Source organism: Pristiophorus japonicus, chromosome 23, assembly GCF_044704955.1.
Source record: "Pristiophorus japonicus isolate sPriJap1 chromosome 23, sPriJap1.hap1, whole genome shotgun sequence".
NCBI classification, from domain to species: Eukaryota; Metazoa; Chordata; class Chondrichthyes; family Pristiophoridae; genus Pristiophorus; species Pristiophorus japonicus.
In genome coordinates, this window is record NC_091999.1 from 8,389,285 (window position 1) to 8,409,284 (window position 20,000).

At 56.3% G+C, this 20,000-nt stretch overlaps 1 protein-coding gene across 2 annotated transcripts in view; it reads left to right on the forward strand.

The window, feature by feature from the left end:
• Positions 1–20,000, forward strand: part of LOC139235297 (myosin light chain kinase 2, skeletal/cardiac muscle-like) — a 48,076-nt gene that overhangs the window by 14,836 nt on the left and 13,240 nt on the right. For both annotated transcript variants that reach the window (XM_070866441.1, XM_070866442.1), the window contains exons 5-7: positions 6,700–6,841; positions 11,762–11,832; positions 14,410–14,538. In XM_070866441.1, the coding sequence (XP_070722542.1) occupies positions 6,700–6,841; positions 11,762–11,832; positions 14,410–14,538 (342 nt within the window). The remainder of the gene's footprint in view (positions 1–6,699; positions 6,842–11,761; positions 11,833–14,409; positions 14,539–20,000) is intronic.

Here is a 20,000-nt window from a genome sequence, read left to right on the forward strand (position 1 = left end):
CTGTGTCCTAACTCACACCGAGTCCCGCTCACCCATCACCCCCTGTGCTCGCTGCCCCGTGTCCTAACTCACACCCAGTCCCACTCACCCATCACCCCCTGTGCTCACTGCCCCGTGTCCTAACTCACACCAAGTCCCGCTCACCCATCACCCCCTGTGCTCACTGACCCCGTGTCCTAACTCGCACCGAGTCCCTCTCACCCATCACCCCCTGTGCCCCCGTGTCCTAACTCGCACCCAGTCCCACTCACCCATCACCCCCTGTGCCCCCGTGTCCTAACTCGCACCCAGTCCCACTCACCCATCACCCCCTGTGCTCGCTGCCCCGTGTCCTAACTCACACCCAGTCCCACTCACCTATCACCCCCTGTGCCCACTGCCCCGTGTCCTAACTCACACCCAGTCCCACTCACCTATCACCCCCTGTGCTCACTGCCCCGTGTCCTAACTCGTACCGAGTCCCGCTCACCCATGACCCCCTGTGCTCACTGCCCCGTGTCCTAACTCGCACCCAGTCCCGCTCACCCATCACCCCCTGTGCTCACTGCCCTACATTGGCTCCTGGTTAAGCAACGCCTCGATTTCAAAATTCTCACCCTTGTTTACAAATCCCTCCATGGCCCTCGCCCCTCCCTATTTCTGTAACCTCCTCCAGCCCCACAACCCCCCGAGATCTCTGCACCCCTCTGGGCCCCAAGCTCTGGAACTCCCTCCCTAAACCTCTCCGCCTCTCCACCTCTCTCTCCTCCTTCAAGACGCTCCTTAAAACCCACCTCTTTGGCCGCCCTAATCTCTCCTTATCTGGCTCGGGGACTATTTTTAAATTTCTTCTTATACTACCCTTGTGAAGCATCGTGGGACGTTTCACTACATTAAAGGCGCTATATAAATACACATTATTGTTGTCATGTATTCAACCAGCATTGTAACCCATGTATAAACTGACCTAAGTTGTACACCGTGAGAACACTGACCACTAGGTGGGAGACACTCCTAACCTGGACCTTCAGGTATAAAAGGGGAAGCTCTGCCCACCTTCATCACTTGAGTGCTAAGGAATAAAGGACAGGTCACAGACTGACCTTCTCTCAAGCATGGGCCTTGTGTGCATTTATACTGTACAGTAAGGACCTATCAATGGCGACGAGAAACTTGGATTTAAACCACGCGAGCATGGCCACTAGCAGAACAGACGAGAGGTACTGTGTTAAGGAATGGTTGGGACAGAGATTTTACATTGTTAAAGCAGCACACAGTTCTCCAGGCAGACAAGGGCAGTCGGGCATGCCCCAACATGTAGTCGAACCCAGAGGGGGAGTTCGACAGAGACAATGGCAAACTGAACGGCGATTCACGCCATTGCAAGGGACAATGCGGCCAGTAATGGGGCCATCAACACCTGTCAATGGCGCACTCAAGGACAATAACAGGGGCAGTCAGGGACGATCGACTGGCAAGGGACCTTTTGTTTCCAACAGCAGCTCATGCTGGAGGCGTGGAGGCACACACTCAGCCGGAGTTTGCAGAGATGAGCAAAATACCTGCAGAAATTGCAGAAATGGACACTGGGGGAAATCGCTGGAAGCTTAAGTTCAGCGAGTTCATGTGGAGCACGTATACAGTTCGTACACCAGGACGCCACCGATAATGATGAAAGTGCTCCTCAATGGCATCCCAGTATCAATGGAGTTAGACACGGGGGCCAGCAAGTCCCTGATGGGTATCAAACAGTTCGACAAGTTGTGGGCATCCAAGGCCAGGAGGCCAAAATTATCGCCGATTGACGCACAGCTACGGACTTACACAAAGCAGATCATTCCGGTGCTAGGCAGCGCCACGGTAGTCATGACCCACAAAGATTCGGAGAACAGACTGCCACTCTGGATTGTCCCAGGGGACGGTCCCGCACTACTGGGGAGGAGTTGGCTTGCTGTCATGAACTGGAAATGGAGCGATGTCAATGCAATTTCCTCTGTGGAGCAAGTATCATGCTCACAGATCCTGGACAAATTTGACTCATTATTTCAACCCGGCATTGGCACTTTCATGGGGGCCAAGGTAGTGATTCACATTAACCCGGACGCCAGGCCAGTACACCACAAGGCCAGAGCGGTGCCGTACGTGATGCGGGAAAAGATAGAATGCGAATTGGACCGCCTGCTGAGGGAAGGCATTATCTTGCCAGTCGAATTCAGTGACTGGGCGAGCCCGATTGTGCCGGTGCTCAAGGCGGATGGGTCGGTCAGGATATGTGGCGATTACAAGGCCACCATCAATCGGGTGTCACTCCAAGACCAGTACCCCCTACCGAGAGCGGAGGACCTCTTTGCGACGCTATCCGGTGGCAAACTTTTTTCAAAATTGGACCTGACCTCAGCTTACATGACCCAGGAGCTGGTGAGTGAGTTGAAGAAGCTGACCACCATCACGACACACAAGGGGTTGTTTGAGTACAACAGATGTCCGTTCGGGATTCGCTCGGCCGCCGCGATCTTCCAACGAAATATGGAAAGCCTCCTCAAGTCGATTCCAGGGACGGTGGTTTTTCAGGACGACATCCTCATCATGGGTCGCGATACTGAAGAACATCTCCACAACCTGGAGGAGGTGCTACGCAGACTGGACCGGGTAGGGCTGCGACTGAAAAAGGCGAAGTGCGTCTTCCCAGCTCCAGAGGTAGAATTCCTGGGGATGAGGGTAGCAGCAGACGGGATCAGCACTACTGCGTCCAAAATGGAAACGATCCAGAGAGCACCCACACCCCGTTACACGACGGAGCTGCGTTCGTTCCTGGGGCTCCTGAACTATTTTGGTAACTTTCTTCCCAAATTGAGCACGCTGCTAGAGCCGCTACACGTGCTCCTATGCAAAGGTCGCGAATGGGCCTGGGGGGACAGCCAGGAAAGGGCTTTTAATAGAGCACGCAATTTGTTATGTTCCAACAATCTGTTAACGCTATATGACCCATGTAAGAAACTTGTGTTAATGTGCGATGCGTCGTCCTATGGTGTCGGGTGTGTGTTGCAGCATGTCAATGTCAAGGGTCAGTTACAGCCGGTAGCTTATGCCTCCAGGAGTCTGTCCCAGGCAGAAAGGGGCTACGGGCTGGTAGAAAAGGAGGCGCTCGCATGTGTATATGCGGTAAAGAAAATGCACCAGTACCTGTTTGGCAGGAAATTTGAGCTGGAGACAGATCACAAACCCCTAACGTTCCTTTTGGCCGACAACAAGGCCATAAATGCAAACGCATCGGCCCGCATACAGAGGTGGGCACTCACGTTAGCCGCCTATGACTACACAATTCGGCACAGACCGGGCACCGAAAACTGCGCCGATGCACTCAGCAGGCTCCCACTAGCCACCACTGAGGGGGCTACCGAGCATGGTGCTGAGATGGTCATGGCTGTTGAAGCTTTCGAAAGCGAAGGCTCACCCGTGACAGCCCGTCAGATTAAAGCCTGGACAAATAGAGACCGCTATTGTCTCTAGTCAAGAAATGTGTCCTGAATGGGGACTGGGCAGCCACGTACAGGGCATGCCCTGAGGAATTTAAACCGTTTCATAGGCGCAAGGATGAACTCTCGATTCAGGCCGATTGCCTACTGTGGGGAAACCGCGTAGTCATGCCCCAGATGGGCAGAGAGGTGTTCATCAGAGAACTCCACAATGAGCACCCGGGCATTGTCACGATGAAGGCAATTGCCAGGTCACACGTTTGGTGGCCAGGGATAGACGCAGATCTGGAACTTTGTGTTCGCAGGTGCAACACGTGTGCCCAGCTGGGCCATGCGCCCAGGGAAGTCCCCCTTAGCCCCTGGCCCGCCAAGCCTTGGCCACGCATCCATGTGGACTACGCAGGTCCTTTCATGGGGAAAATGTTTTTGGTTGTAGTAGATGCCTAGCCCAAATGGATCGAGTGTGACATTTTAAATTCAAGCACATCCTCTGCCACGGTAGAAAGTCTACGGGCAATGTTCGCCGCCCACGGTCTACCGGACATCTTGGTCAGCGACAATGGCCCGTGCTTCACAAGCACTGAATTCCAGGACTTCATGGCAGGCAATGGAATTAACCATGTTAGAACGGCACCGTTCAAGCCGGCCTCAAATGGCCAGGCAGAACGAGCAGTGCAGATAATCAAACAGGGGATGCTCAGAATCCAAGGGGGTTCCCTACAAAGCCGCTTATCACGCCTCCTGTTGGCCTATAGATCCCGACCACACTCGCTCACAGGGGTTCCAACCGCAGAGCTACTAATGAAAAGGATGCTCAAAACCCGATTATCCCTTATACACCCCACCATGAAAGAAATTGTCGAGAGCAGGCGCCAGTCACAATGTGACTACCATGACAGGAATGCGAGGGCGCGATGTATTGATGTAAATGACCCTTTTTTTGTCCTCAACTACACTGCAGGGCCCAAATGGCTCGCAGGCACTGTGATTACCAAAGAGGGGAATAGGATTCTGGTAGTTAAACTTACCAATGGACAAATCTGCCGCAAACACGTGGATCAAACAAAAAGGAGGTTCAGCAACCCCATAGAAGAAGCAGAGGAAGAACACGATGTAGAGTTCACTCCACCACAGGTGACTGAACACCGGAACCAAAGGGAGGAGAGCCCAGTCACTGTGGGCAGTCCGGACAGGCCTGAGGCACCGCAAACAGCAGACACTCAGGCCAGCGCCCAACAACTGGAGCCCCAACTCAGGCGCTCTGCAAGGGAGCGTAAACCACCAGAGAGACTCAACCTGTGATCCCAATAAGACTTTGGGGGGGAGGTGATGTCATGTATTCAACCAGCATTGTAACCCATGTATAAACTGACCTAAGTTGTACACCGTGAGAACACTGACCACTAGGTGGTGAACTTGTGGGAGACACTCCTAACCTGGACCTTCAGGTATAAAAGGGGAAGCTCCACCCACCTTCATCACTCGAGTGCTAAGGAATAAAGGACAGGTCACAGACTGACCTCTCAAGCATGGGCCTCGTGTGCATTTATACTGTGTAGTAAGGACCTATCACTTATTGTTGGGAACCCTCCGACAGTGCGGGGCTCCCTCAGTACTGCCCCTCCGACAGTGCGGCGCTCCCTCAGTACTGCCCCTCCGACAGTGCGGCACTCCCTCAGTACTGCCCCTCCGACAGTGCGGCGCTCCCTCAGTACCGCCCCTCCGACAGTGCGGTGCTCCCTCAGTACTGCCCCTCCGACAGTGCGGCACTCCCTCAGTACTGCCCCTCCGACAGTGCGGCACTCCCTCAGTACTGCCCCTCCGACAGTGCGGCGCTCCCTCAGTACTGCCCCTCCGACAGTGCGGCACTCCCTCAGTACTGCCCCTCCGACAGTGCGGTGCTCCCTCAGTACTGCCCCTCCGACTGTGCGGCGCTCCCTCAGTACTGCCCCTCTGACAGTGCGGCGCTCCCTCAGTACCGCCCCTCCGACAGTGCGGTGCTCCCTCAGTACTGCCCCTCCGACAGTGCGGCGCTCCCTCAGTACTGCCCCTCCGACAGTGCGGCACTCCCTCAGTACTGCCCCTCCGACAGTGCGGCGCTCCCTCAGTACTGCCCCTCCGACAGTGCGGCGCTCCCTCAGTACTGCCCCTCCGACAGTGCGCCGCTCTCTTGGTCCTGGCTCCAGGGAGTGTCGGGATTCTGGGCTCGAGTCCCTGGAGTGAGGCTTGGACCCACGATCTTCTGACTCAGAAGGGAGGGAGAGAGAGAGAGAGAGTCCCACTGAGTGACACCATGCAGCAAGCATTCCAAATTTGTTAAAGGAACGTTCTGCTTTCGGGGCCTAGCGAGAGGTTGTAATTTTGGGCCTGACTCAAAACTAGGGCCTAGCTACAGGCTGTGAGTTTGGGCCTAACTCAAAACTAGGGCCTAGTTACAGGCTGTGAGTTTAGGCCTGACGCAACACTGAGGCCTAGTCACAGGCTGCAAGTTTGTGTCGGACAGGGTACTGAGGCCTAGTCACAGGCTGTAAATTTGAGCCTGACTTAACACTGAGGCCTAGTCACAGACTGTGAGTTTGGGCCTGACAGGACACTGAGGCCTAGTCACAGGCTGTAAGTTTGGGCCTGACAGGACAGTGAGGCCTAGTCACAGGCTGTGAGTTTGGGCCTGACAGGACACTGAGGCCTAGTCACAAGCTGTAATTTGGGCCTGACAATGACACTGAGGCCTAGTCACAGGCTGTAAGTTTGGGCCTGACAGGACACTGAGGCCTAGTCACAGGCTGTAAGTTTGGGCCTGACAGGACGCTGAGGCCTAGTCACAGGCTGTAAGTTTGGGCCTGACAGGACGCTGAGGCCTAGTCACAGGCTGTAAGTTTGGGCCTGACAGGACACTGAGGCCTAGTCACAGGCTGTAAGTTTGGGCCTGACAGGACACTGAGGCCTAGTCACAGGCTGTAAGTTTGGGCCTGACAGGACGCTGAGGCCTAGTCACAGGCTGTAAGTTTGGGACTGACAGGACGCTGAGGCCTAGTCACAGGCTGTAAGTTTGGGCCTGACAGGACGCTGAGGCCTAGTCACAGGCTGTAAGTTTGGGCCTGACAGGACGCTGAGGCCTAGTCACAGGCTGTAAGTTTGGGCCTGACAGGACGCTGAGGCCTAGTCACAGGCTGTAAGTTTGGGACTGACAGGACACTGAGGCCAAGCCACCGATTCCGTGACATGCGAAGGATTTCCGTTTCAGCGTGGACGGCGGGGAGCTGTTCGACCGGATCCTGGAGCTCGAGGGCAAGATGACTGAGCTGGACGCCGCCATCTTCACCAAGCAGATCTGCGACGGCATTCAGTACATGCACAGCAACTACGTACTGCACCTCGACTTAAAGGTACAGGCCCCGGGGCTCACCGGCCCCTGCGGGGAAAGGCGGGGCGGGGGGGGGGTGGGGGGGAGGAGGGGCGGGGCGGGGGAGGGGCCGGAGTGGGCGGGGCGGGGGGGTGGGCGGGGCTGGGGAAGGGGCAGTGGGGAGGGGCAGGGGGAGGGGCAGAGTGGGCGGGTCGGGGGAGGTGGCGGAGTGGGCGGGGCTGGGGAAGGGGCAGTGGGGAGGGGCGGGGGAGGGGCAGAGTGGGCGGGTCGGGGGAGGTGCCGGAGTGGGCGGGGGGTGGGCGGGGCTGGGGAAGGGGCAGTGGGGAGGGGCAGGGGGAGGGGCAGAGTGGGCGGGTCGGGGGAGGTGGCGGAGTGGGCGGGGCTGGGGAAGGGGCAGTGGGGAGGGGCGGGGGAGGGGCAGAGTGGGCGGGTCGGGGGAGGTGCCGGAGTGGGCGGGGCGGGGGGTGGGCGGGGCTGGGGAAGGGGCAGTGGGGAGGGGCAGGGGGAGGGGCAGAGTGGGCGGGGCGGGGGAGGTGCCGGAGTGGGCGGGGCTGGGGAAGGGGCAGTGGGGAGGGGCGGGGGAGGGGCAGAGTGGGCGGGGCGGGAGGAGGGGCGGAGTGGGCGGGGCTGGGGAAGGGGCAGTGGGGAGGGGCAGGGGGAGGGGCAGAGTGGGCGGGGCGGGAGGAGGGGCGGAGTGGGCGGGGCTGGGGAAGGGGCAGTGGGGAGGGGCGGGGGAGGGGAAGAGTGGGCGGGGTGGGAGGAGGGGCGGAGTGGGGAGCCACGAATCAACGGACTGACTGCATTTATATAGCGACTTTCACAACCTCAGGACGTTGCAAAGCGCTTTACAGCCAATGAAGGACTTTTGCAGTGCAGCGTGGGAAACGCCAACTTGCGCACAGCAAGCTCCCACAAACAGCAATGTGACAATGACCCAGACCATCTGTTTGAGTGATGTTGGGTTGAGGGATAAATATTGGCCCCAGGACACCGGGGAGAACATTTCCCCCCCCCCCCCGCTTGCTTGTCTTCCAAATCGTGGCCGTGGGATCTTTTACGTTCTCCTGAGAGGGCAGACGGGGGGGGCCGAGGTTTAATAAATTAAGAATTAGGAGCAGGAGTCAGCCATTCGGCCCCTCGAGCCTGCTCCGCCATTCAATACGATCACGGCTGATCTTCGACCTAAACTCCACTTTCCCGCCCGATCCCCATATCCCTCGCTTCCCCGAGACTCCAAAAATCTACCGATCTCAGCCCTGAATATATTTGGAGACTCAGCGTCTCCGGGGTATGGAATTCCAAAGATTTACCCCCCTCTGAGTGAAGAAGCTCATCCTCATCTCAGTCCAACATGGCCGACTCCTTATCCTGAGACTGTGCCCCCTGGTTCTAGATTCCGCAGCCCGGGGAAACATCGTCCCAGCGTCTAAGTCTAACGTCTCATCCCAAAAGACGGCACCTCCGACAGTGCGGCGCTCCCTCAGTACTGCCCCTCCGACAGTGCGGCGCTCCCTCAGTACTGCCCCTCCGACAGTGCGGCGCTCCCTCAGTACTGCCCCTCCGACAGTGCGGCGCTCCCTCAGTACTGCCCCTCCGACAGTGCGGCGCTCCCTCAGTACTGCCCCTCCGACAGTGCGGCGCTCCCTCAGTACTGCCCCTCCGACAGTGCGGCGCTCCCTCAGTACTGCCCCTCCGACAGTGCGGCGCTCCCTCAGTACTGCCCCTCCGACAGTGCGGCGCTCCCTCAGTACTGCCCCTCCGACAGTGCGGCGCTCCCTCAGTACTGCCCCTCCGACAGTGCGGCGCTCCCTCAGTACTGCCCCTCAGTGTGGCGCTTCCTCAGTACTGCCCCTCCGACAGTGCGGCGCTCCCTCAGTACTGCCCCTCCGACAGTGCGGCACTCCCTCAGTACTGCCCCTCAGTGCGGCGCTCCCTCAGTACTGCCCCTCCGACAGTGTGGCACTCCCTCAGTACTGCCCCTCCGACAGTGCGGCGCTCCCTCAGTACTGCCCCTCAGTGCGGCGCTCCCTCAGTACTGCCCCTCCGACAGTGCGGCGCTCCCTCAGTACTGCCCCTCTGACAGTGCGGCACTCCCTCAGTACTGCCCCTCCGACAGTGCGGCACTCCCTCAGTACTGCCCCTCAGTGCGGCACTCCCTCAGTACCGCCCCTCCGACAGTGCGGCACTCCCTCAGTACTGCCCCTCAGTGCGGCGCTCCCTCAGTACTGAACACAGGAACAGCCGTCGTTCATTCAGCCCCTTGAGCTTGTTGCCCCATTCGATGAGAGCATGGTTCAACTGTGTCCTAACTCCATACACCCGCCTTTGCGCCTAATCCCTTAATACCTTTGGTTAACAAAAGTGTCTCCGTTTCAGATTGAAGGTTAACGATTGACTCGCACCAATTGCCGTTTGTGGAAGAGAGTATCAAACATCGAGCGCCCTTTGTGTGTAGAAGTGTTTGCAAACTTCACTCCTGAAATGTTTAGACTCTGTCCCCGAGTTCCAGACTCTCCAACCAGCAGATCAAGTCCCTCTGTATCGACCCTGCTCCCCTTAATATCCTGAAATCGGTAATCCAATCACCTTAACCTTCTAAATTCTGGGGAATGTAACAAAAACAGTTTGCCTTTATATAGTGCCTTTAACATCGTGAAACATCCCAAGGTGCATCACAGGAGTATATAAAGGCGAAGAATTTGACCCCGACCTACATAAGGAGATATTGGGGCAGGTGATCAAAAGCTGGGTCAGAGAGGTGGGTTTTAAGGAGCGTCTTGAAGGAGGAGAGAGAGGTAGAGAGGCGGAGAGGTTTAGGGAGGGAGTTCCAGAGCTTGGGGCCCAGGCAACAGAAGGCACGGCCACCGATGGTGGAGCGATTATAATCAGGGATGGTCAGGGGGGCAGAATTAGAGGAGCACAGACATCTCGGGGGGTTGTGGGGGCTGGAGGGGGTTACAGAGATAGGGAGGGGGCGAGGGCCATGGAGGGATTTGTAAACAAGGGTGAGAATTTTGAAATCGAGGCGTTGTTTAACCGGGAGCCAATGTAGGGCAGCGAGCACAGGGGGTGATGGGTGAGCGGGACTGGGTGTGAGTTAGGACACGGGGCAGCGAGCACAGGGGGTGATGGGTGAGTGGGACTGGGTGTGAGTTAGGACACGGGGCAGCGAGCACAGGGGGTGATGGGTGAGCGGGACTGGGTGTGAGTTAGGACACAGGGGCAGCGAGCACAGGGGGTGATGGGTGAGTGGGACTGGGTGTGAGTTAGGACACGGGGGCAGTGAGCACAGAGGGTGATGGGTGAGCAGGACTGGGTGTGAGTTAGGACACGGGGTCAGTGAGCACAGGGGGTGATGGGTGAGCAGGACTGGGTGCGAGTTAGGACACGGGGCAGTGAGCACAGGGGGTGATGGGTGAGCGGGACTCGGTGCGAGTTAGGACACAGGGCACGGAGCACAGCGGGTGATGGGTGAGTGGGACTCGGTGCGAGTTAGGACACGGGGCAGTGAGCACAGTGGGTGATGGGTGAGCAGGACTGGGTGTGAGTTAGGACACAGGGCAGCGAGCACAGTGGGTGATGGGTGAGCGGGACTCGGTGCGAGTTAGGACACAGGGCAGTGAGCACAGGGGGTGATGGGTGAGCGGGACTCGGTGCGAGTTAGGACACGGGGCAGTGAGCACAGGGGGTGATGGGTGAGCGGGACTCGGTGCGAGTTAGGACACGGGGCAGTGAGCACAGGGGGTGATGGGTGAGCGGGACTCGGTGCGAGTTAGGACACAGGGCAGTGAGCACAGGGGGTGATGGGTGAGTGGGACTCGGTGCGAGTTAGGACACGGGGCAGTGAGCACAGGGGATGATGGGTGAGTGGGACTGGGTGCGAGTTAGGACACGGGGCAGTGAGCACAGTGGGTGATGGGTGAGCGGGACTGGGTGTGAGTTAGGACACGGGGCAGTGAGCACAGGGGGTGATGGGTGAGTGGGACTGGGTGCGAGTTAGGACACGGGGCAGTGAGCACAGTGGGTGATGGGTGAGCGGGACTGGGTGTGAGTTAGGACACGGGGCAGTGAGCACAGGGGGTGATGGGTGAGTGGGACTGGGTGTGAGTTAGGACACGGGGCAGTGAGCACCGGGGGTGATGGGTGAGTGGGACTGGGTGTGAGTTAGGACACAGGGCAGTGAGCACAGGGGGTGATGGGTGAGTGGGACTGGGTGTGAGTTAGGACACAGGGCAGTGAGCACAGGGGGTGATGGGTGAGTGGGACTGGGTGTGAGGTAGGACACGGGGCAGTGAGCACAGGGGGTGATGGGTGAGTGGGACTGGGTGTGAGTTAGGACACGGGGCAGCCGAGTTTTGGATCACCTCTAGTTTACGTCGGGTAGAATGTGGGAGGCCGGCCAGGAGTGCGTTGGAATAGTCAAGTCTGGAGGTAACAAAGGCACGGATGAGGGTTTCAGCAGCGGATGAGCTGAGGCAGGGGGCGGAGACGGGCGATGTTACGGAGGGGGAAACAGGGCGGTCTGAGTTATGCTGCGGGTATGTGGTCGGAAGCTCATTTCAGGGTCAGATATAACAGCGAGATTGTGAACAGTCTGGTTCAGCCTCAGACCAGGAGTTGGGGGAGAGGGAGGGAGTCAGTGGCTGGGGAACGGAGTTTGTGGCAGGGACCGGAAACAATGGGACAGGTCTTCCCAAATATTCAGTCGGAGAAAATTTCTGCTCATCAAACAAAGCAACCCTGGTTTGTCTAATCATTGCTCATAATTTAACGGATTATTAAATGCTTGAAAAGGATATAACCTTCAGGGCTCTGGGTAGGACCAGGGGGAGTGGGATTAATTTGATCGTTCTCTCACAGAGCAGGCACACCACACGATGGGCCGAATGGCCTCGTTCTGTGCTGTTACATTCTAACGCTTTATTTTTTTCCCATCTAACAGCCTGAAAACATCTTGTGTGTCAGTCCCAACACCAATCAGATTAAAATCATCGACTATGGCCTTGCTCGTAGGTAAGAGTGCTCTCTCTCAATCCCTGTCCGTCCACATCCCACTCCCAACTCCAGCAACACAGCACGGCGCTCCCTCAGTACTGCCCCTCCGACAGTGCGGCGCTCCCTCAGTACTGCCCCTCCGACAGTGCGGCGCTCCCTCAGTACTGCCCCCTCCGACAGTGCGGCCCTCCCTCAGTACTGCCCCTCCGACAGTGCGGCGCTCCCTCAGTACTGCCCCTCCGACAGTGCGGCGCTCCCTCAGTACTGCCCCTCTGACAGTGCGGCGCTCCCTCAGTACTGCCCCTCCGACAGTGCGGCGCTCCCTCAGTACTGCCCCTCCGACAGTGCGGCGCTCCCTCAGTACCGCCCCTCCGACAGTGCGGCACTCCCTCAGTACTGCCCCTCCGACAGTGCGGCGCTCCCTCAGTACTGCCCCTCCGACAGTGCGGCGCTCCCTCAGTACCGCCCCTCCGACAGTGCGGCTCTCCCTCAGTACTGACACTGGGTAATGTCGGCCTGGATTTTGGGGCTTGAGTCTCTGTCTGTCCAATTTCACTCAGCAACCTAGCCGAACACGGGAACCGGTGGAGGCCATTCGGCCCCTCGAGCCTGTTGCGCCAGTCAATGAGATTCTGGCTGACCTGCGACCTAACTCCAAATCCCTGCATTTGGCCCAAATCCCTTAATACCTTCGGTCAACAAAAGTCTATCAGTCTCAGATTGATGGTTAACAATTGCCGTTTGTGGAAGAGAGTATCAAACATCGAGCGCCCTTTGTGTGTCGAAATGTTTGCAAACTTCACTCCTGAAAGATCTGGCTGTAATGTCCCCGAGTCCCAGACTCTCCAACCAGCAGATCAAGTCCCTCTCTGTCTACCCTATCTGTTCCCCTTAATATCCTGAAATCTTTGATCAGATTGCCCCTTAACCATCTATATTCCAGGGAACCATTGTTTGTGTAATCTCTGCTCGAAATGTAACTCTTGCATCTCAATCTGGTAAATCATCACCATCATCATCACAGGCAGTCCCTCGGAGTCGAGGAAGACTTGCCCCCACTCTAACAGTGAGTTCTCAGGTGACTGAACAGTCCAATACAGGAACCACAGTCCCTGTCACAGGTGGGACAGACAGTGGTTGAGGGAAGGGGAGGGTGGGACTGGTTTGCCGCACGCTCCTTCCGCTGCCTGCGCTTGCTTTCTGCACGCTCTCGGCGACGAGACTCGAGGTGCTCAGCGCCCTCCCGGATGCACTTCCTCCACTGAGGGCGGACTGGTCTTTGGGCCCAGGGACTCCCAGGTGTCGGTGGGGATGTTGCACTTTATCAGGGAGGCTTTGAGGGTGGTCCCTTGTAACGTTTCCTCTGCCCACCCTGGGGCTCGCTTGCCGTGAAGGAGTTCCGAGCAGAGCGCTCGCTTTGGGGAGTCTCGTGTCTGGGGGGCCATGCGGACAATGTGGCCCTGCCCAGCGGAGCTGGTCGAGTGTGTGGTCAGTGCTTCGATGCTGGGGATGTTGGGCCTGGTCGAGGACGCTAACGTTGGTGCGTCTGTCCTCCCGGGGGATTTGCAGGATCTTGCGGAGACAGCGTTGGTGGTATTTCTCCAGCGACTTGAGGTGTCTACTGTACATGGTCCATGTCTCTGAGCCATACAGGAGGGCGGGTATCACTACAGCCCTGTAGACCATGAGCTGGGGGTGAGGTACCTACTGTACATGGTCCGTGTCTCTGAGCCATACAGGAGGGTGGGTATCACTACAGCCCTGTAGACCATGAGCTGGGGGTGAGGTACCTACTGTACATGGTCCATGTCTCTGAGCCATACAGGAGGGTGGGTATCACTACAGCCCTGTAGACCATGAGCTGGGGGTGAGGTACCTACTGTACATGGTCCATGTCTCTGAGCCATACAGGAGGGCGGGTATCACTACAGCCCTGTAGACCATGAGCTCGGTGGTGGATTTGAGGGCCTGGTCTTCATGACCAAAATACCCTCCCTAACATGTGGGGCCCAGGACTGCTTGCCGTGCTCCAGGTGTGGTCTAACCAGGGTTTCCACAGCTGCCGCACAACCTATACCCCACCAACCCCCCCTTGTATTCCAGTCCTCTCGCTATAAGTGGCAGTATTCCATTCGCCATTTTTGGTTATTACTGTTACCTGCCCGTGACATTTTATCGATCTACGGACATGGAGCCCAATTGGTCGAGCCCCACGGAGGTAAGGAGGAGGGGGTGTAATGGAAAATGAACGCATATCAGTGGCGACTCTCGTTCCCGGCCACTGTCCCGTTGGAGTGCGGACGAGATTCGGCTTGGGTGTGATGCTTCCTACAGTCGGATAGCTCAGCAGCCTTTCTGTCACCGGTGCTCGCACGGGACGCCGGAGGGGTGAGGCGTGGGGGGGACGTGGGGACTTCAGCGGGGGTAACGATAGGGGTTAGTCCCCATGAGGGGAGCGGAGGGAATTGGGAAGCGAGGACGGGGGGGGCGGGGGAGGAGGGGAAGGTGGGATATTGGGAGAAGCAAGTTTCATGGACCTATCACTCTTCTGTTTTTTTTGTATTCCCCCCTCCCCTCCCCCACCCACCCCCTCAGGTACAAGCCCCGAGAAAAGTTGAAAGTAAACTTTGGTACACCGGAATTCATTTCGCCGGAGGTCATCAATTATGATTTTGTGTCGTTTCCAACGGATATGTGGGGCCTGGGAGTTATCGTGTACATGATGTAAGTACGGGCGTGACAGAAAACTGGGGCCTAGTCATAGGCTGTAAATACGGGCTTGACAAAACTGGGGCCTAGTCACAGGCCTGACACAAACTGGGGCCTAGTCACAGGCTGTAAATACGGGCTTGACAAAACTGGGGCCTAGTCATAGGCTGTAAATACGGGCTTGACAAAACTGGGGCCTAGTCATAGGCTGTAAATACGGGCTTGACAAAACTGGGGCCTAGTCATAGGCTGTAAATACGGGCTTGACAAAACTGGGGCCTAGTCATAGGCTGTAAATACGGGCTTGACAAAACTGGGGCCTAGTCACAGGCCTGACACAAACTGGGGCCTAGTCACAGGCTGTAAATACGGGCTTGACAAAACTGGGGCCTAGTCATAGGCTGTAAATACGGGCTTGACAAAACTGGGGCCTAGTCATAGGCTGTAAATACGGGCTTGACAAAACTGGGGCCTAGTCATAGGCTGTAAATATGGGCTTGACAAAACTGGGGCCTAGTCACAGGCCTGACACAAACTGGGGCCTAGTCACTTGCTGTAAATACAGGCTTGAAAAAACTGGGGCCTAGTCACAGGCCTGACACAAACTGGGGCCTAGTCACAGGCTGTAAATACAGGCTTGAAAAAACTGGGGCCTAGTCACAGGCCTGACACAAACTGGGGCCTAGTCACAGGCTGCAAGTACAGGCCTGACAGAAACTGGGGCCTAGTCATAGGCTGTAAAGACGGGTTTGACAAAACTGGGGCCTAGTCACAGGCTGTAAATACGGACTTGGAAAAAACTGGGGCCTAGTCACAGGCCGCAGGAACAGGCCTGACACAAACTGGGGCCTAGTCACAGGCCGCAGGAACAGGCCTGACACAAACTGGGGCCTAGTCACAGGCTGCAGGTACAGGCCTGACACAAACTGGGGCCTAGTCCCTTTCTATCTCTCTGTCACCATCTCACACACTCTCCCTTTCTATCTCTCTGTCATGTATCCTACATGGTCACTGTTGGTACTATCACAAGGTGTGCCACCAGGGGGCACCGCAGTGGGAGACTCGCAGGTTACCTGTACAGGTGTGCCTGGCCTAGTATAAAAGGCAGGCCACCAGGTGTGATCCTCACTCTGGAGTTAACGGATAAAGGACTCAGGTCACTACAGGTCAAGTACAACACATTGCCTCGTGGAGTCATTATCAGAGCATCTAAAGGTATAACACTCTCCATCTCACACATTCTCCCTTTCTATCTCTTCGTCTCTACCTCACACACTCTCCCTTTCTCTCCGAATCTCTCGTCTCTGTCACACACACACTCTCTCTCTCTCTGTCACACACTCTCTCTCTCTCTGTCACACACACACTCTCTCTCTCTCTCTGTCACACACTCTCTCTCTCTCTCTGTCACACACTCTCTCTCTCCATAACCTGTATCACCACCGTTGTCACGCTCTCTCTCTGTCTCTGTCACCTCTCTCTCTTTCTCTCTCTCTGTCACACACTCTCTCTCTCTCTCTCTCTCTCTCCATGCCATGTACCACCACAGTTGTCTCTCGCTCTCTCTCTCTCTGTCACACACTCTCTCTCTCTCTCCACGCCATGTACCACTACCGTTGTCTCTCTCTCTCTCTCTCTCTCTCTGTCACACACTCTCTCTCTCTCTCGTCACACCATGTACCACCACTGTTGTCTCTCTCTCTCTCTCTCTCTCTCTCTCTGGCACACTCTCTCTCTCTCTCTCTCTCTCTCTCTCCACAACCTGTATCACCACCTTTGTCACGCTCTCTCTCTGTCTCTCTCTGTCACACTCTCTCTCTTTCTCTCTCTCTGTCACACACTCTCTCTCTCTCTCTCTCTACGCCATGTACCATCACTGTTGTCTCTCTCTCTCTCTCTCTGTCACACTCTCTCTCTCTCTCTCTCTCCACGCCATGTACCACCACTGTTGACTCTCTCTCTCTCTGTCACACTCTCTCTCTTTCTCTCTCTCTGTCACACACTCTCTCTCTCTCTCTCTCTACGCCATGTACCACCACTGTTGTCTCTCTCTCTCTCTCTCTCTGTCACACTCTCTCTCTCTCTCTCCACGCTCTGTGTCATGTATGTAACCACAATGTAACACCACTGTATTACTGTATACACTCAACCTAGATGCACACCTTGACCACAAGGGGTGAACTTGTGGGAGTCACTCCTTACCTGGTCACACAGGTATATAAAGGGAGGTCCCACACAGGGTCATTGACTTCGGAGTCCTGTGAATAAAGAGTTAAGGTCACAGAGTGACCTTGTCCCCAGAATGTGCCTCGTGTGGTTTCATGCTGTAGAGTAAGGACTTTACATTGGCGACAAGAAACGGGAATTCACAACCCACGAGAATGGCTACCGGTAGCACAGAGGAACGGTGCTGTGTTGGGGAAGACTGGGACGATTTTGTCGAGAGGCTTCAGCAAAGTTTTGTTACGAAAGACTGGCTGGGGGATACAGCGGCCGACAAGCGAAGGCCCATCTTTTGACCAGCTGCGGACCAAAGACTTACGCGCTCATGAAGGACTTACTAGCACCTGCAAAGCCAGCAGACAAAACCTTTGTAGAACTTAGCAAATCGATCGGGGAGCACCTCAAACCGGCGAGTAGCGTACATATGGCCCGACACAGATTCTACATCCACCGACGTCGTGAAGGACAGAGCATACCGGACTTCGTAGCGGACCTCCGGCGTTTGGCCAACCTCTGTAAGTTCACAGAACCCTGCAGGGGGGAGATGCTCAGGGACTTTTTATCGAGGGCATCGGTCATGCGGGAATGTTCCGCAAGTTAATTGAGACCGAGGATTTGACCTTGGAAGCGGTGGCGTTGATGGCTCAAACTTTCATGGCGGGGGAGGAAGAGACAAAAATAATATACGCGCGCAATTCTGCCTCTAACGCGGCGATGGATCAGGGAGTCAACATCATCAATGCGACTCAGAGCCCCGCAGGCAGGCAGGGGCAGTCCGACATTCCCCAGGCAGCATTAGACCCCAGAGCAGGACTTCAACAGAGACAATGGCAGGCTGAACGGACATTCACGCCATCACAGTGGACAATGCGGCCCGGGATGGGGCCATTGGCACCCACTAATAGGGTACTTCAGAGCAGTCAAAGGGACAGTCAGCGCAGAATGCCTGGCCATAGTCCCTTTGTCCCCAACAATGGAAACTTTAACTCATGCTGGAGGTGTGGGGGAAAACACTCAGCCAGATCCTGCAGATTTCAACAGTTTGTCTGCAGGAACTGCAATCTCAGTGGCCACTTAGCTCGAATGTGCAGGAAGCCTGCAACCAGACTAATAGATGAGGCGGATGGACCAGAAGAGGGTTCTGTGAGGCAGGATGACCTTTGGGGAAAATCGATGGATGCTGAGGTTCAGCGGGTCCATGTGGCGAATATTCACAGTTCATACACCGAAACGCCACCAATGATGATGAGGGTTTTATTAAATGGTATCTCTGTACGCATGGAGCTGGACACTGGGGCCAGCAATTTGAGAAGCTATGGCCACTTAAAGCCAGTAGACCCAAATTAGCACGTATTGAGACACAATTACGGACTTACACTAAAGAAATAATTCCGGTGCTAGGCAGTGCAATGTTGGCTGTCACACACAATGGGTTAGTGAATCGGCTGCCGCTCTGGATTGTCCCGGGCAATGGTCCCGCACTGTTGGGGAGGAGCTGGTTAACCGAGATGAACTGGAAATGGGGGGATGTTCACGCAGTGTCCTCGGTGGAGCGAAGTTCGTGCTCACAAGTCCTACAACAATTCGATTCACTATTCCAACCTGTCGTCGGGACTTTCAAAGGCACTAAAGTAGTGATACACATCACCCCGGACGCCAGGCCAGTGCACCACAAAGCCAGAGCTGTGCCGTATGTGATGCGGGAAAAGATCGAGAGCGAATTGGACCGGCTGTTGAGAGAGGGCATCATCTCGCCCGTTGAATTCAGCGACTGGCGAGCCCCATCGTTCCCGTCCTAAAAGCGGATGGCTCGGTCAGGATCTGTGGTGACTACAAGACCACCATCAATCAGGTGTCCCTACAAGATCAATACCCGCTCCCGAGAGCGGAGGACCTCTTCGCCACGCTGGCAGGCAGCAAGCTGTTCACCAAGTTGGACCTCACTTCAGCCTATATGACCCAGGAACTGGCCGACGAATCTAATCTACTGACCACCATCACCACGCACAAGGGGCTGTTCGTTTATAACAGGTGTCCGTTTGGCATTCGATCAGCGGCCGCGATCTTTCAACAAAACATGGAAAGCTGCTCAAATCCATTCCTGGAACGATCGTATTCCAGGACAACATCCTCATCACGGGTCGGGACACCGAGGAACACCTCCACAACCTGGAGGAGGTGCTACACTGACTGGACCGGGTAGGCCTGCGACTCAAGAAGTCTAAATGTGTGTTCTTAGCTCCTGAGGTTGAGTTTCTGGGCAGGAGGGTTGCTGCAGATAGGATTCGACCCACCGAATCCAAAACAGAGGCGATTCGACGAGCGCCCAGGCCCGGCGACACATCGGAGCTGTGTTCATTCCTGGGACTGTTGAACTATTTCGGGAACTTGCTGCCGAACTTGAGCACATTGTTGGAGCCGCTACACGTGCTCCTGCGCAAGGGTTGCGATTGGTTTTGGGGGGGACTGTCAGGAACGGGCTTTTGATCGGGCGCGAAACCCACTTTGTTCAAACAAGTTGTTGACCCTGTACGACCCCTATAAACGCTTAGTTCTGACATGTGATGCATCGTCCTATGGGGTTGGGTGTGTGTTGCAGCAGGGCAATGCTGAGGGGCAGCTACAACCCGTGGCTTATGCCTCCAGGTCGCTCTCTCAAGCAGAACGGGGATATGGGATGGTCGAGAAGGAAGTGCTCGCGTGTGGCTATGGGGTGAAAAAGATGCATCAGTACCTCTTTGGTAGGAAGTTTGAATTAGAGACGGACCACAAGCCGTTAACATCCCTGTTGTCAGACAGCAAGGCTGTCAATGCCAACACATCAGCTCACATACAGCGATGGGCTCTCACGCTGGCTGCATGTGACTACACCATACGGCACCGGCCCGGCACTGAAAATTGCGCTGACGCACTCAGCAGGCTCCCACTGGCCACCACTGAGGGGGCAGCGGAGCAAAGCGCTGAGATGGTCATGGCTGTCGATGCCTTTGACAGCGCAGGCTCCCCCATCACAGCCCGCCAGATCAAAATCTGGACAACAGAGATCCCCTCCTATCCCTGATTAAGAAATGTGTCCTGACTGGGGACTGGGCGCCCGCACACGGAGCATGCCCTGAGGAGGTCAGACCGTTCCACAGACGGATGGATGAGCTCTCCATCCGAGCCGACTGCCTACTATGGGGCAGCCGGGTAGTCATGCCCCAGAGGGGTAGCGAGGCATTCATCAGGGAACTCCACAGCGAGCACCCAGACAT